We start from the raw sequence: 15,104 nt of genomic DNA, 5'->3' as shown, positions 1-15,104 counted from the left end.
CTTGAGCAAGCCATTCAGGTGAATCGAGAGTCACTCAGGATTTTCGTCTACCAGATAAGAAATTCTGCCCGCTTACTTTCTTCCTCCAACACACCCGGCACTTGGCATCTCACACCACAGAAACCATCGTCATCATCAGGCGGTAACCTCGTCTCTAACTTCTTCCCTGGGGATCCTTACTTCACTGGCTCTCCAGGAAGGCAAGCCTAAAAGCCTCTTGGATAAGTAAGTACTTCAGATCAGGTCTTGGTCGCTACCTCTCTTATGTTCTAGCACCTGCCTTGATCGCGGTACGTATTTTACTTCATCATCCTCTTCTCTCTACTTTCTGTTATTGGGAATCCCTTTGACCTTCCGACTACTTTACCTACCTATCTATCTCTTACCACCGGACAAATGATCCAAGTCCAGCCCATCGACTTCTCTACCGTTAAGCATCATCGAGTTTAGAGACCGTCATCGGTAAGCCTTGCCTGGCACGTATCTTCTTCGGAGGCTCAGAGCCACTTCATCCTCTTCACTTCTCCCTCTTTACCTCTTCCAGATTTACTGGGAATAGGTCTAGTATTCATTCTTCACAGTTTTACGTCCCCTTCCTTACCAATTCACAAACATACCTCATCCGTATTTCAATTTCAACACCCAACTTGTGGTATTGAAACAAACCTATCAAGCATTATTAGAGCCGCTTTGATTTATACCATGGCGGATTCCAGCTCCCCCACCGCGGGTGGCGGCCAAGGTGAGGCAGTTGCTACCATTGTGTCTCAAAACACACCTATGGCTTCAGTCGCACATGAGCCACGATCTGATGCAGCTTCAGATCGTATCAATACCAAAGTGTCACCCACTCCTCAACCCAAGAGAGGGGATACACACCACAGCCAAAAGTCAAGGAGGAGCCTACGTCTCCCAGAACCATCCTAAGCTATCCCCGTCAGAGAAAGTCGAGCCGATGTTGATCTCTTCATTTCAGAATGTCCACAGAGCCCTCGCAAAAGAGGATACGCAGAAGCTACAATTACTGAGCCAGCTTGCGAAGCAGGAGTTGGCAAAACTCGTGGCGCCTTTGAATAAGGTTATCGATGACTCGGATTCGGAACGCGTTCTCAGAATCATCGAAGAGCTTCTACAGCGACCTGTCACTGCACGAACAATCACGGGCGTTATAGGAGAGACAGGGGCCGGCAAGAGTTCCCTGATTAACGCACTACTTGGGGAAGAACGACTTCTCCCGACCAACGGCATGCGAGCTTACACAGCCGCGGTTACTGAGATCGCCTGGAATGATTCGGACAATCCGGATGAGCTCTACAGAGCCGAGATAGAGTTCATTAGCTTGGAATAATGGCAAAAGGAACTGGAGCACCTCTGTTCTGACCTCATCGGAACAGAAGGGGCAGTGCCCAAGGACGCCTCTAACAAGAAGACCGAAGCTGGTATTGCCATGGCTAAGATACGGTCTGTCTACCCGGACATCGACGATGGAATGTTGGTCAAGAAAAATGCAGAGAAGCTTGCCCAAGACAAATCACTACGGGACATTCTGGGCACAACCTTGACAATCAAGGCCAGACAGTGCTCAGAAGCTGCACAAACAGATAAAGCCGTACATGGATAGCAAAGACACAGCAAGACGACGAAAAGCTGCAAAAGTCAATGACCCAAAAGTCGATGAGCCGACCGAATTGTGGCCACTTACCAAAGTCGTCCGGATATACACAAAAGCGGATGTCTTGTCCACTGACGTGGTATTAGTTGATTTGGTAAGTACCTGAACTTCCCTCTTACGACGTTGTTTTGTCTTGCTGATATCGCGAATAGCCCGGATGCGATGATGCAAATGCTGCTCGCGGAACCGTTGCCGAAAAGTACATGCAAAAGTGTACAAGTCTCTGGATCGTTGCTCCAATCTCACGGGCTGTGGATAACAAGGCCGCGCAGCATCTCCTCGGACATCTCCTCGGAGAGTCATTCAAGATGCAGCTGAAGTACGATGGTAATTATACCAATATCACATTCATTTGCAGTCAATCCGACGGCCTTGCTGTCGAGGAAATGGCCGATAGCCTTGAACTGAGCGACTCTCTTGCCGACTGCGAGGCAAACGAAAATAGTACCAATGCTATTCTAGCTTCGAAAGAAGTAGATATCAAGAACGTTGGAGCTTCCTACTATAGTGCGGTGGCCGAGAGGAAGAACGTCGACAAACAGCCTACGCTATGGTGTAGACTCGAGACACAGGCAATTCAGGGCAAGCCTGTTTATGCTCCTTCGACCTCTGGAAGGAAACGGAAGTCAAACATTGATCAGCCCCAGCCTTCCAAAGGCCGCGGCGTATGACACGCCCTAGTATCATACTCCCCGAAAGCGACGACGATGAAGAAGATATTGCAGATGACTTCGATTTTAGCGGTAGAGATGATCGACAGCCCTGACAATTACGCAAATCCGAGAGACGATTGATTCCCTCGTAGCCAAGCGAATCTCCCTTACACAGAAGGCCAAAGAAGACAAAAGAACAGTCCATGAATTAGAGGAGCAAATCTATACTTTGCAGGCGGATCTCGAGCAGCGGAAACTCAGCCTGAGAGCTGATAGTATTCGCCGGCGGAATGACTACTCACGCACTACCATCCAGCAGGACTTCGTCCATGGTCTCAAGCTGTAAGTATTTTCCTTAATATCATTATGGTATAGGTGCATTGATGTACTAATAATTGATTTGATCAGTCTGGACCAAGAGACTGCTATGCACGACCAAGGATATGACCACAACCCTGACAAAGACCTGCGGGACTACGAAGCCGTGGCAAACCTTTTGCCTGTCTTTTGCGTAAGCAGTCGCGAGTATTAGAAGAAGTGTGGACGGGGTAGATCTCAAGCCGGAGACAGCGGCTTCGCTACTCTGGAGGACACTGAGATTCCGCAACTCTTGGCGCATGCGAAGAAGTCCACCAATGTCGGTCGTGCCAGGAACTGCAAAAAGTTCCTGAACAATGCCCTTCAGGTTTGGCAGTCGTTTCAACTGTGGGCCAGCGATACAACTATCGGGGTCGCGCTCACCGAGGAGCAGATGGAGGCCGAGACTAGTTTGCCTGATCAAGACCTGGCGAATCTTAGAAAGGCAAGTCCCCAATCCCTGGTCGTCGAATTCTGAGCTAAACGAATACTATCTAGGCCCTCAAGGAAACCACAGCCAACACCACTTCGGAGCGGAAAAGTATCATGAAGAAAAACTTGTTCAACAAGTTCAAGACGGCTGTGAATACATCTGCTAAGGAGGCGCGTCCTATAACCCAGAGCTGGGTCTCGGCTAAGAAAGATAACGGTCGCAGCCTCTATGTTCACTCGACATATAAAGCTTTCATGCGGCGCGGGTAAGCTCACCCCCTATTATTTTTTCACTTTAACCTAGGTATGCTAACGGTAGCGACACAGGGGCTACTACAAGAAAGGAGACAGAGAGATTGATTTCAACGAAGGCAAGACCCTTCATGTTCAGATATCATTGACTCTGGAGGCACTTGGGTTGACTCTCTCATAGAACTAACGAGACCATTGAAGCGCAAACTGGCAACCAATTGGGAGTTGGCCTTCAGCAAGGAGATTCCTTCGGTATTGGAGCAGTTCTGCCACACTATCCAGGAACGCATGCATTGGTTCCACGAAGCCTTATGCCTGCGTATCAGAGGGACCGCTGCTGCCAATCGTGTCGACATGCTTACTTGAAGCTCATACCCAAAGCATCAAAGACCTTCAAGAGACGTATTGCTCCGAACTTCTTCAAGGGCAGCGCGAAGCCAGTCGCGACTTTACGCCCGAAATTAAAGAAACCATGAGCTTGGCGTATGGCAAGAGTGCAAAAGAGTCAGGTACTGTTTCCTAAGTTGTGAGCCAGCAGGGTTACCCATTTACGATGGTTCTAACACTATTCCACAGGAGCCGGTAGTTTCGGTCGAATGCAGCAGATCATTGACGACCATATCGTGCAAAACGACAAGGAAATGTACGAGAAAGCCACCACACGCGTACAGAAAAGCCTGTATAGACTGTGCAACAACTATCAGAGAGATATGGGTGGCACAGTCGATAATACAGTCGACAGCATGGTCACTGACTACAAGAACTGCCTGCTTCTTCACACGCTGCTCGTCGCGAGATCATTCACGCCCTTTCCAACGTCGACGATGCGTTTCGGCTTCAGGTGACTCCAGAACCCTCCGAGGGCGAGGACGTGAAAACGGAGCAGAAAGTTTCGAGCAACGACAGTGCGCCTCAAGCTCTCGTCGTCACAACCTCTATGGACATCGATGATAGTCCCAATGCCGATCATGTCGCCACAGAACAGCCTATGGTCAAGGCTGTCGATGGGGCTACGAACATATCCAATCCTTCTGCTAGCGTTGAAGCGCCCAATTTCAAGACTGAGGAAGTTTCTCCACAGAACGAAATGACGGACAACTCACAGAAGCGTGAGGATAACGGTTCGGGTACCGTAGACCAGATTATGGGTGGTACCGACACCTAGGTTCGCTATACTTCCCTCAGGCAGGCAAATCTTCTTCCGGCATAGTCTCTTCTGGTTAATTCCTCTCTGGTTCACTCTGTTCGGACACACACACACCATGTGTGTGTGACCGTGTATAACATCTACACCTCATTATTGGCGTCACTCATGCCCCCATTTACCTCTTCACGACAATCTAACAGGGGCTCTCAAGTGGTACACACACGAACATAGACGAAATTCAGGATCTTACGCGTTGCGGTTTGATTTCCTTTTACCCCATTCCCGGTGATCTTTTAACGGAGATAGCCCGGCTGATTTGGGGAGATTGTATCCTAGACATGCATACACACACAGATATGGGATGCGGGAGGGAGAGACACACATGCGAACGGGTCCGGTCACCTCAGAGGGGAAACAGTCTTGACACCATGCAGCTGACGACGCGACCTTAGGGGCACAGCAGCAAGCGTCAATCTCGTTCACCCATCGTGGCTGATTGAATCATAGCATCTCACGGCTCACCTACCCCCCTTGATTTAATTCTCATCTGCGTGAAAGGCAGATTTCAGATGTATTTTAGACAATAATAGATTTCCTATCTTACATGCAGAAACCGTGGCGACTTCCGAAGTAAGTGACATCCTTTCCCGTTTCCTCCTGGAGGCACGGCTCTATTTGCTTTTGGTATAGTCGATCCCGTATAGATAGAGACCACAGACGATGCTCTCTGCATGGTTCCAAGCAAACAACTTTGCGGAGGGGCGGAAGGCTACTCCCGCCCGAGCTCTATGGGCGAGCCTGCAGGACCCTCTTTCCGGATTTAGACCCCTGGCTTGCCCTCCTTTCGTCTCCGTGGGGGTCTCGCTAAGGCATGGTCAGCGAAGACAATTGCCAATGCAGTGCAACTTTGCTTCGACGGGCCGGATTGCCAGAGCCCTATTTGCGTGCTGCTGATGACGTGACAGTAAGATTGAGGGTTCTGATTTGAAGATTACATCTATATAAATTTCGAGGTCGGGGAGAGCTACTAAGTTGAGATATGACAGAAGTCGAGGGCGATATCCGGCTGACCGGTTGTTTGGTGTAAACATACCAAAACGGGATGCATATCACGGATCTATACACGGCGGCAGGAGTGTTCCCCGGCACGCGGGTCCCCCAGCGGCTGCAATTGTCGTTGGGTGGCTGCAGGAGGAACCCCCAACGTCAAATTGCCAGCCCGCGGATTTCTTGTTTTGGGAGAGGAATGCACTACAATAATAGGACATGGGAGTCATCCAAATCCTCGGTCTGTTGAGAAAAATGTCCTTCTCCCCCACGTACAGGCAAGGCTCGGGTTCAGTATTGAGTGCGTATCGGGGTTTCATTCGGCCATCACGATGCCCAGCCACGGTGGGGGTCAATCATAAACAACAAGACCGATGCATGTAGGACTTTTGGGGTCAATCGAGTCTCGATGCCTCTATTGCTACCCGATGGAGGGATGATGGACGGACAGATGCCTTTCCTGGTGCCCCCCTTCCCCTCTGGTTGGTCCAGCGGAGCGGGCGGAAATACAGATCCGCTCCCCAGAGTTGCATGCGGCTCCCTGAGCGCGCCCGGTATACAGGCTCGTGGTATACCTGGTTTATGTCTCACTTGCAAGTCTAATCGTACGAGCAAGCGAGCGAGCGCCAGATTGAAAATCTCGATAGATCTTACCCTGCCTCCAATATATCTCGATTGACGACGATGTCCGGTCGAGATCCTAGCATTTACATCAATCAATATGCATGCAGGGATGGAGATCGAGGAAGGGGAACTAAATAGTGTGATAAACAGCGTAGCAACCCGGGCGTTCCCTTGCATGGTTGCACACAACGGCGTTGCAGATTGGGGGGCTAGGGGGAAAAAACAAGCAGCAGTCCGGGGGTGGTTCTCGATAACCATGCATTGCAACCAATTGCAGCAACCGCGGAGATTCCGAACCGAAAGGTGGAATATTGGTTCATTGACCGGGGAGGATTCCCGGTACGACGCAGGCTGACCGTTGGGATGTGGCTTCATCAGAAAGCAGCAACGTGCATATATCGTAGGAAAGGAAAGGACTTGAGTGCATATCCATGCATCCCAAGTACCCGGTTGTGGGCCCCCCCTTTCGACGACATGTGTGAGGACCACCTAGCCGCGGGAGGATGGGAGCCCGCCGTGGGGTTTGTCGTCCGTCGCATTCCTGGAAGCAGACCCGGCCGTAGGCGGGAGAGGCCCTCCTCGACATATCGTGTTAAACAAGGCTTTGCTGCAGGCAGGAATGGGCCGTTCCCGCCCTCTGCAGTGACATATGCAGCTAGCTGCTTCGAAAACCCCATACTCTGCCACGTCGTGCAACGTGAGCGCTTACAGGCAACATGCATGCGCTGAAGGATTGAGATGACATGACGCTTGACGTCAACGGGTATAGCCGGTATGGAGACTCGAACTAGGGGGGTTGGATACCAGATTCATGATCCCTGGCTATATCAGGGGTAAGGGGTTAATGGCGAACAACGGCGCCAGTGATATGGGCAGTGGGAATTCCTCGTAGAAACAATGGATTCAAGGGCAAAATAATAGTATTATTCAAACACATACGTGAATTTAAATAGCCTGAGCTCAAGTATGATGTAAAAAACAGACAGCCGACCTTTCCATAATCTTGCGACGGCAAATACCCACCAGATGCGAAACTTCGTGACGATGGAAAAAAAGGAGAAGCCGAGTTTACAGGACGTGACCGAATGAATGACCGCCACCATCCTTTCCCATATTTCCAGCCATCAGTAGAGATAGAGAGAGTGTGCGCGTGTGTGTTGCGTTCGCGATTCAGCAACGAAATGGCTACTTTATCTTGCTGCTCTCGCTTGATCGTCGCGATGAGCCATCGGCGATGACGACGCCGCGCTTCGCCAGAGATTTGTCCTTCTTCTCGCTCGTGAGAGTCGAGAAGGATCCGGAACTCTCCTTTCCCTTTGAGGGACGCGTACTATCCTTCTTCTCGTAGAGGATGGACGAGGAGGATCTGGAGCTTTCCTTTTCCTTGGATGACCGAGTGCTGTCCTTCTTGTCCCGTTCCTCCCGGTACTGCTTGCTTGAATGATGAGAATGATGATGCCCACTGGACGCCGGCTTCTTGGCATGGCGCTTTTCGCCCCGTTGGCGGTTCTCTTCACCCTTGGAGACGCCCTCTTTAGCCATTTCAACCGTCAGCCTCATTCCACCAATCTCCACTCCATTGAGTTCCTTGATCATGCCGCTAGCGGTCCTTTCGTCGGGGAAAGTAACAGTGGCATGGCGTCTACCGGACGATCCATCGCTTCTTGTGGACAAAGTGATATTGACGAAGCCAGCCCGATCTGCCTGAAGACTAGCCCGGTTCATGAGTAGCGAACGAACGTGCTCATACTGAGCCCAAGAAGGCAGGCCCTTGATGACTATTTTTCGCCATTCAACCGCGACGGTATTGGCTTTCTGAGCTTCGTAGATAGTAGATGGTACATGGGAGGGGGTCCGCATGTTGCGATAATCCGTAGAGCTGTAGTATGAAGCCGGAGTCTGGTACGACGCATTCTCGTAGTACGGACTCACCGAAGGGTTCAACTGCATGGAAGCGTTTGACTGCATAGAAACACTTCTTTGCACGGAAGTACTTCCTGAATACCAAGGAGACGCAATCGAGTAGCCAGGAGAGGTCGTCATGGAGGCGGTTGACATAGAAGTAGAATAAGGAGCATAATCTGCTACGGCATTGGCGGTTGTAGGGTATGTGGGCGCAGTGTTCCACTAAAAGGTCAGCGTACCGCAGACAACTCAGCGAAGGCTTGGCGCTAACCTGTCCATATTCCGCCGTTGAGTGCTTCGGAAGCGGTGGAGAGCTGATTGAGTACGACACCGGTGGAGGTGGTGTATAACGCGGAGTCTGGGGCGAACGTGATGTCGGGTCTGGCAGACTCGTATCAACGAGCTTCTTGATGGGAATTGGCTGCTCCGCATTCCTCCCATCGGCAAAGGTAGGGCGCCCATTGAACAGCTCGGTGCTCAGGAACTCTAAGAAAGGTCAGATAACCACGATAAGGCCGAAGTGGTTTCACGATGCAACACATACGGAGTGCTAGATTAAAGCTTTCCCGACCCCTCACCGAGACCCATCCGCTGGTGCTTTCGTTGAAGATTTCGACTCTCTCAACCGCACAAACGGTCCTTACGTGATCCTTGACTTGCTGCCACGAGGTCTGCCAGGGTAGCTGTCGTGACTATGTATCAGCAATCTTCTACTAATGGAATTCAGCTGAGCTGTAGGGCATCCATACATTGGATATCAGAATGTAGTACAGTCCGCTCTGATCGCCTGGGGGCACAGAAACCTGAACGGTGTTGTTGATTGGGATCTGGGGCGTTGTCTGGGACATAGCTGCCGCCATTTATACCGGACAGCTGCAGCACACACCTATCGAGTGGCAGAATAGGCAGGGTCTATCCTAGAAGAAGGACTGTGTGGAACATTACCATAAAAGAAACGGTCAAGGCGACCTTTATAAGTCGCACGAGGCTGCCCACGCTCGCCATCTTAAAGGAAAGAGCATGTCATTCTTCATGATGAACTACTCAATGCAGGATCTGTTCGATCAGGTCAACCAACATGATGGGAAGCTCAGACAACATCACAGCACCCAATCGTGTGAGCAGAAAGACCTCCAACGACAGGGCCCAACGCCATTCGCACTCTCCAATAGGGTGATACCGCGGCCGGGATCAAGGCTGCATGCTCACGATATGAGTAACACAGGCAGCCTGCCGAGTGTGGTAATCGAGCTTGAGACTGCAGGCAGGGCTAACGTCGTGTGCAAGCCAAATGGGGATACCAGGGCGGGCGGCGGCAAATAAAAGGCCGTGACAATCCTACGATATCACGTCACGTCTGACTTGAGATCGGCTGAAGCCACGATGCACATGGTGCCCATGCTTAGCTGTCCTGGGGTATACCTGGGCTGACCTGGATATCGGTATGTTTCAGCCCCGATCTCCAATTAGCGTGGCTCGCTTGTGGAGGGTGGCTTGCTGGATGGGAATAGCCAGATTGCTCCTTGGGGGCTCAGCTGGTACTGGTCCAGACTTCAGTCTCGCAGGCAACATATCTCTCCTGACCCCCGGTTGGTAAAGCCCGTTGGTGCTTGATTGTTGTGGCCCGGGCCATCCGCTATATGCAGGTTGGAGCGTTGGAGATGAAGAGATCCTGTTTGGATACAGCTGGAAGCCAAACATTTTCGAATGCCAGACAACTATGGTGTCATTAATCAACGAGATCATCCCCGTCTGGCGAGACGCATATGCCCATTTGCTCTCAACAACTGGTTGCTATATGTGAATGTTTTAGGATGTAGTGGCGCGATAGGCGTTTCCGGTAGCGAACTCGAATGCATCTGTATGTGACTCGTCATTCGTCCATGCATGTGGTGTCGCTGCGGGATGCACTATTGACCAAGCCCCGCCCCTCTTTTGAAATGAAAGGTGTCATCCAAGTCGCCCGGATCCATGCCGGAGTCCTGGCTGTCGCTTTCTGTAGCAGAACCAGACCTGTCATCTCGTGCTCCTTCAACCGGGTCTTCTTTCCACGGGACGTCCTGATCCTCATCCGCAAGAGCTCCCAACATGCAAGCATTGCTGTCTGTTAAGAGTATTGTGGGCACCTCCGAGCCTGATTTGACCCAGAATGTTGATACCCTGCCATTTGTTATGCCACCAACAAAATGTGACTGAAAATCAAGTGTACGGGGGCCGTCGCTCAACGGGTCCCAAACAAATACTAACCCACCAGATCTGTCGCCTTCGCACTTGACGGATAGAAGCTCAGGCTGAGCAGGATGCCACTCAACTTTCGACACGTTGGAGTGGAAGATTAGAACCGCTCGGAGCTCCAACGCGGCAACATCCCAGATCCAGACCGTCGTGGGCGCGTCTGCCAGTATAGTCGCGATGACAGCCGACGAACAATCAAATGACATGTGGTCACAGCCGGTTCTCAGATCCTGTGAGGTTTTTGACGCCCGCCCAGGTGGTGCGACCGACTGGGTTGCTTTGACAAATGCTGATACCGTAGCATCAGTCTCTTGCCAGACCTGTTCTCATTAGACACAAAATCCTGGTGCAGAGGAAGGGGTCCCGGCTTACCTGGAGTGTATCTCTAAGCTCAATAGAACCCAGCGGGTGAACCAGCTCGAAGCACTGCATCAAGTTCGAAGTAGACAAGATGTACAAGCTCCGCTCATAGTCGGCAACAGCGACATGGTGACCGTTGTGGCTAAAGGTCAACTGCTTGACGCCCGCATGTAGCCCGTAGTCTATGCTATCAGGTGAAGCTGGCTGAGGCCCTGTCCAGTCTCTGTAAAGATTGCCGTCTGCGGTATAAAAGAGCACCCTGATGCCATGGGCAGCGGATTCCCATACCACCAGCCACCGGCCGTCAGGCGACCAGCAAAGACCCTGGGCATCTATCACATCAGGACTCCATGACCTTGCGACTGCGCGGTCACCGGCCGAGTGGATGCTGATCATGTCTTTGCCAGATGTTCTCGTCAACAGAGCCAGATGACCGGATTGGGAGCGGAAAGAGAAGCCATGAGCCACAGAGGAAGGGGTATAAAACTTGGGGTTATTGATCTCCACTACCCGAGACGAGGACAACGGGAAGATGGACAGCTTGATGCCCAAGGCAGAGAAGACAAAAACTTCATCGTCGTGCTGGCCGAAGTCTACGAACACCGACTTGGCGCCAGATAAGGCGGGGCTGCGTATTGTGGCATGATACTCGCTGTTCTCTGCGACATCAAAGACATGGATCTCTTCTGCAGATGCGAGCAGGAGCTTCTTGGAGGATGAGGACCACGCAAACGTCGTCACACTGCCCGCCGCCTCCGCTGGCAGTCTGATGGCCCGAACAGTCTCAAGTGTGGCCACATCTCGGATGCTGATGCTTGAGACCGATACTGTGGCGATGTAGTGCCCATCAGGACTCGGTAAACAGTGAGGTGAAGCTATTCGTGGAGGTCAGCACGTGACTAGACCTGGGTTGAAGGGAAGCCAATGCTATTCGGGTTGAAGAGGGAATGCCTACATTTTAAGACCGGGGAGTAGCGCATCATGAAGATCCCGAAATCGGTGGGCGGGCCGGCGCGATGCGAACAGGCCTTTGCTTGTAAATCCTCCTCCTCCTAGCGTAGATGGTGTGGCTTATACTGGATGCAATGAAGGACGTCTATTTGTGGGCGGGATTAAATATACCACGTTATTCCAACGTCATTTGGTTGTCGAGAGACAGAGGATGAAATTTGATTGGGCGAGGGAGGAAGGCATGCGCACTTTTGCAGCAGCAATCGGGTGGGTTTGAGGATTGCGAAAAAGTAGGTACCTACTCAGATAGTCTTGTTTAGGCCTCAGTGTTGTTCAGCAGCATAGCATAAAGTATACAAGTGATGCTTGGTGTCAATACGCGCAAACGTATGCTGGTCTTGTTGTCTTTGGGCTACTTGAGACGTATGGCTTCGTCAACAAACAGTCAGTAATTCATGCCCAAGCCACACTCATTTGCCGTCCACTTGTGCTGTGCCTTTTTCGCTTATGGACGGCCCATCCGGAAATAATTGATACAATTACGTGGCATACCGCAATATACGAAATAAAACGATGACCAATTTCACTATCAAACCAACCCTTTCTCCATATATGCGTACGATCAAATCAAATTGAGGATAAGAAGAAATCGGCTAATTATCAGCTTCGGCCGGGCTCGGAGGCTTCACGCAGAGCTCGGCATCGGACTGACGCCCTATGACAAGCTACAGCTGACATGAGCTTACTAATGACGGTGCCATCTCCGCCTCTCCAGATTCGCCTTCCCAACAACCCATTATACATATCCCATGCCGGATACTCCAAACTCTTTTTCAGTTTACATTTGGTAATATTCAATCATTGTATCCTACTTATTTGGTGATGAGAAGTGTTCAGTAATTATCCAAACCCTCCCTCTTTCCCACCTGGGCTTTTCCGTGATTTGCCGGAAGCAACGCCATGATGCTCAAAACAACTACGGGTCGGGCATGCTGCTCCTTGCAACGCTTCGCAGCCCGCAGCGCAAACCGCCCCTACACATCACAGGCTCGGGGCATAGCTTCTACCGCAGTCGCCCAGGCACCTTCTGCCACCACCGCGGATGACGTAAGGCATGCGCCTCCCGCGGCAGGAGGAGTCTCGTCCTTCCCTGAAGGCGGCTCCCGGCGGGATGCGATCAAGGCGGCGAAGCCGTTCTCCGACTTCCTGACGGACAACTACCACCGGCAGCACGACTACCTGCGGATCTCGCTCACCGAGCGCTGCAACCTCCGCTGCGTCTACTGTATGCCCGAGGAGGGCGTGCCGCTGTCTCCGCAGCGAGAGCTGCTGACGACGCCGGAGATCGTCATGCTCTCTTCCGTCTTCGTTTCCCAGGGCGTCAACAAGATCCGGCTCACGGGAGGTGAGCCGACCGTCAGGAAAGACATCCTGCCTCTGATGCAGCAGCTGGGCTCCCTGCGCCCCTACGGGCTCAGGGAGCTTTGCCTCACTACGAATGGCTTGGCACTCCACCGGAAGCTGGATGGCATGGTCGAAGCTGGCTTGACTGGTGTCAACTTGAGTCTTGATACACTTGACCCCTTCCAGTTCCAGATTATGACCAGGAGAAAGGGTTTCGACGCCGTGATGAAGAGTATTGATAAAGTCCTGGAACTCAACCGTCACGGTGCCGGCATCAAGTTGAAGATCAACGCTGTTGTTATGAGGGGAGTAAATGATCGCGAGATCCTTCCCTTTATCGAAATGACTCGGGAGAAGGATATCGAGATCCGGTTCATTGAGTACATGCCGTTCGACGGTAACAAATGGAACAAGAACAAGATGGTCAGCTATTCCGAGATGCTCGACCGCATCCGAGAAAAATACCCAACTGTGGAAAAGGTCCAAGACCACAAAAACGACACCAGCAAGACATGGAAGGTACCCGGCTTCGCGGGCAAGATTGGTTTCATCACGAGCATGACGCACAACTTTTGCGGCACATGCAACCGCCTACGCATCACCAGCGACGGGAACCTGAAAGTCTGTCTGTTCGGCAATGCCGAGGTGTCACTCCGAGACATTCTAAGGGAGTCCAACAATGGCGACCCCATCGAAGCAGAAGCCTACGAGGCGATGAAGCAGATTGAGATGACCCGGCGGGAAACCATATTCACCGAACCTGCAAAGCCGCTGGGGCTTGCCCCCAACGAGCAGCATCTCCTGGATATCATCGGCATGGCTGTGAAGCGGAAAAAGGAGAAGCATGCGGGCATTGGTGAGCTGGAGCACATGAAAAACCGACCGATGATCCTTATAGGTGGGTGATCATACCTCTACGATCATTGACCTGAACGTCGCCATGCCTCGCCTCGCTGCGGCGAGGCATACTCTCACGGTCTATTGGGAATTGGCCTGCTGGAAGCGGCGCACTCGTCCCCATGTCTACGAAAGTTCAAGAGGTCAAAACTAAGCGATTGCCCTGTAGATCCAATAGGCGTTTCAGCAGGTTCGAGGCTGGATCTCAACTTCCCGCGGCGACAGGGAAGTTCTCGCCGCGTAGCATCTGACATGAAAATAGTACCATCATCATATCTTCCGATGTTGCAAAGTACTTCGGGCCTTCAGCAACAACGTTTCTTTTCAGGCTCTGCTGCTCGGCTCGAAGATAGGAATAACAAGCCCCAACTCACACATGTCTCCCAATCTGGCTCTGCACATATGGTGTCGATTTCCGACAAAACTCCTACCAAGCGAACGGCGAAGGCGGTCTGTACTGTACGATTCACAAATGAGGTCGCCGTCAAGCTCATCCAAGAAAACCAGATGAAGAAGGGTGACGTGTTGGGCGTGGCGCGCATAGCGGGCATAATGGCTTCAAAGCGGACACCAGATCTGATTCCACTATGTCACCCGATCGCTATTTCCAAGGTATCTGTGGATGTCTTCACGCAGGCGGGCAGGACAGGGGAGACACGAGACGGCTCAGTCTCCACGGTGGAGATTGAAGCCACCGTCTCCTGTGAGGGCAAGACAGGCGTCGAAATGGAAGCACTAACGGCTGCGTCGACCGCCGCCCTCACGGTATACGACATGTGCAAGGCGGTGGACAAGGGCATGGTGATCGAGGGCCTCCGGGTCGTTCACAAGGAAGGAGGCAAGAGCGGGACGTGGGTTGAGAGTATTAGTATGCAAGATCACGAATCAGTATCTGATTGAGACGGTGTATCGTGAGCATCGATCACCATGGATTCAATAGTCGTAAGGCTGTAAGTAGCAAAAACCGAAGACTATCGAAGACTACCGAAGACTACATGCGTCAGAATCTCTCTTCTCCTGTAGCAACTGGCGTCGGGGAAGCGGATTTCTGCAGATCTCTATTCTTCCGCGGAGACATCTGCCGTGCCATCAGCCCTGATGTATAAATCGTGATGCAGGCAAGCGGCAACGATTATCACAGCCCATGCTGAAAGCTGAGGTGATCTCT

At 51.7% G+C, this 15,104-nt stretch overlaps 4 protein-coding genes across 4 annotated transcripts; 2 read left to right on the top strand and 2 right to left on the bottom strand.

Moving 5' to 3' along the window:
* Positions 1–955: 955 nt before the first annotated feature.
* Positions 956–4,531, top strand: PG994_010378 (uncharacterized protein; the record flags this gene model as incomplete). Its single annotated transcript, XM_066861787.1, has 12 exons — positions 956–1,337; positions 1,395–1,609; positions 1,825–2,337; positions 2,501–2,667; positions 2,734–2,836; positions 2,915–3,145; positions 3,181–3,380; positions 3,442–3,499; positions 3,568–3,662; positions 3,748–3,875; positions 3,943–4,154; positions 4,208–4,531. The coding sequence occupies 12 exons, from the start codon at positions 956–958 to the stop codon at positions 4,529–4,531; spliced, it is 2,628 nt and encodes an 875-aa protein (XP_066710897.1).
* Positions 4,532–7,369: 2,838 nt separating this feature from the next.
* On the bottom strand, positions 7,370–8,937 carry PG994_010377 (uncharacterized protein; the record flags this gene model as incomplete). Its single annotated transcript, XM_066861786.1, has 4 exons — positions 7,370–8,311; positions 8,361–8,575; positions 8,634–8,781; positions 8,839–8,937. The coding sequence occupies 4 exons, from the start codon at positions 8,935–8,937 to the stop codon at positions 7,370–7,372; spliced, it is 1,404 nt and encodes a 467-aa protein (XP_066710896.1).
* Positions 8,938–9,999: 1,062 nt separating this feature from the next.
* PG994_010376 (uncharacterized protein) lies at positions 10,000–11,664 on the bottom strand (the record flags this gene model as incomplete). The annotated part of the gene is made up of 3 exons (XM_066861785.1): positions 10,000–10,644; positions 10,697–11,559; positions 11,640–11,664. The coding sequence occupies 3 exons, from the start codon at positions 11,662–11,664 to the stop codon at positions 10,000–10,002; spliced, it is 1,533 nt and encodes a 510-aa protein (XP_066710895.1).
* Positions 11,665–12,595: 931 nt separating this feature from the next.
* On the top strand, positions 12,596–14,836 carry PG994_010375 (molybdenum cofactor biosynthesis protein 1 B; the record flags this gene model as incomplete). Its single annotated transcript, XM_066861784.1, has 2 exons — positions 12,596–13,941; positions 14,080–14,836. The coding sequence occupies 2 exons, from the start codon at positions 12,596–12,598 to the stop codon at positions 14,834–14,836; spliced, it is 2,103 nt and encodes a 700-aa protein (XP_066710894.1).
* Between the last annotated feature and the right edge of the window lie 268 nt (positions 14,837–15,104).

The sequence above is a fragment of the Apiospora phragmitis genome, assembly GCF_038363925.1.
Source record: "Apiospora phragmitis strain CBS 135458 chromosome Unknown utg000010l:1.0-9815664.0:1.0-9183399.0, whole genome shotgun sequence".
Lineage (NCBI taxonomy): Eukaryota > Fungi > Ascomycota > Sordariomycetes > Amphisphaeriales > Apiosporaceae > Apiospora > Apiospora phragmitis.
Note: the sequence above shows the minus strand (reverse complement) of the source record. Positions and strands in the feature narration are given on the sequence as shown.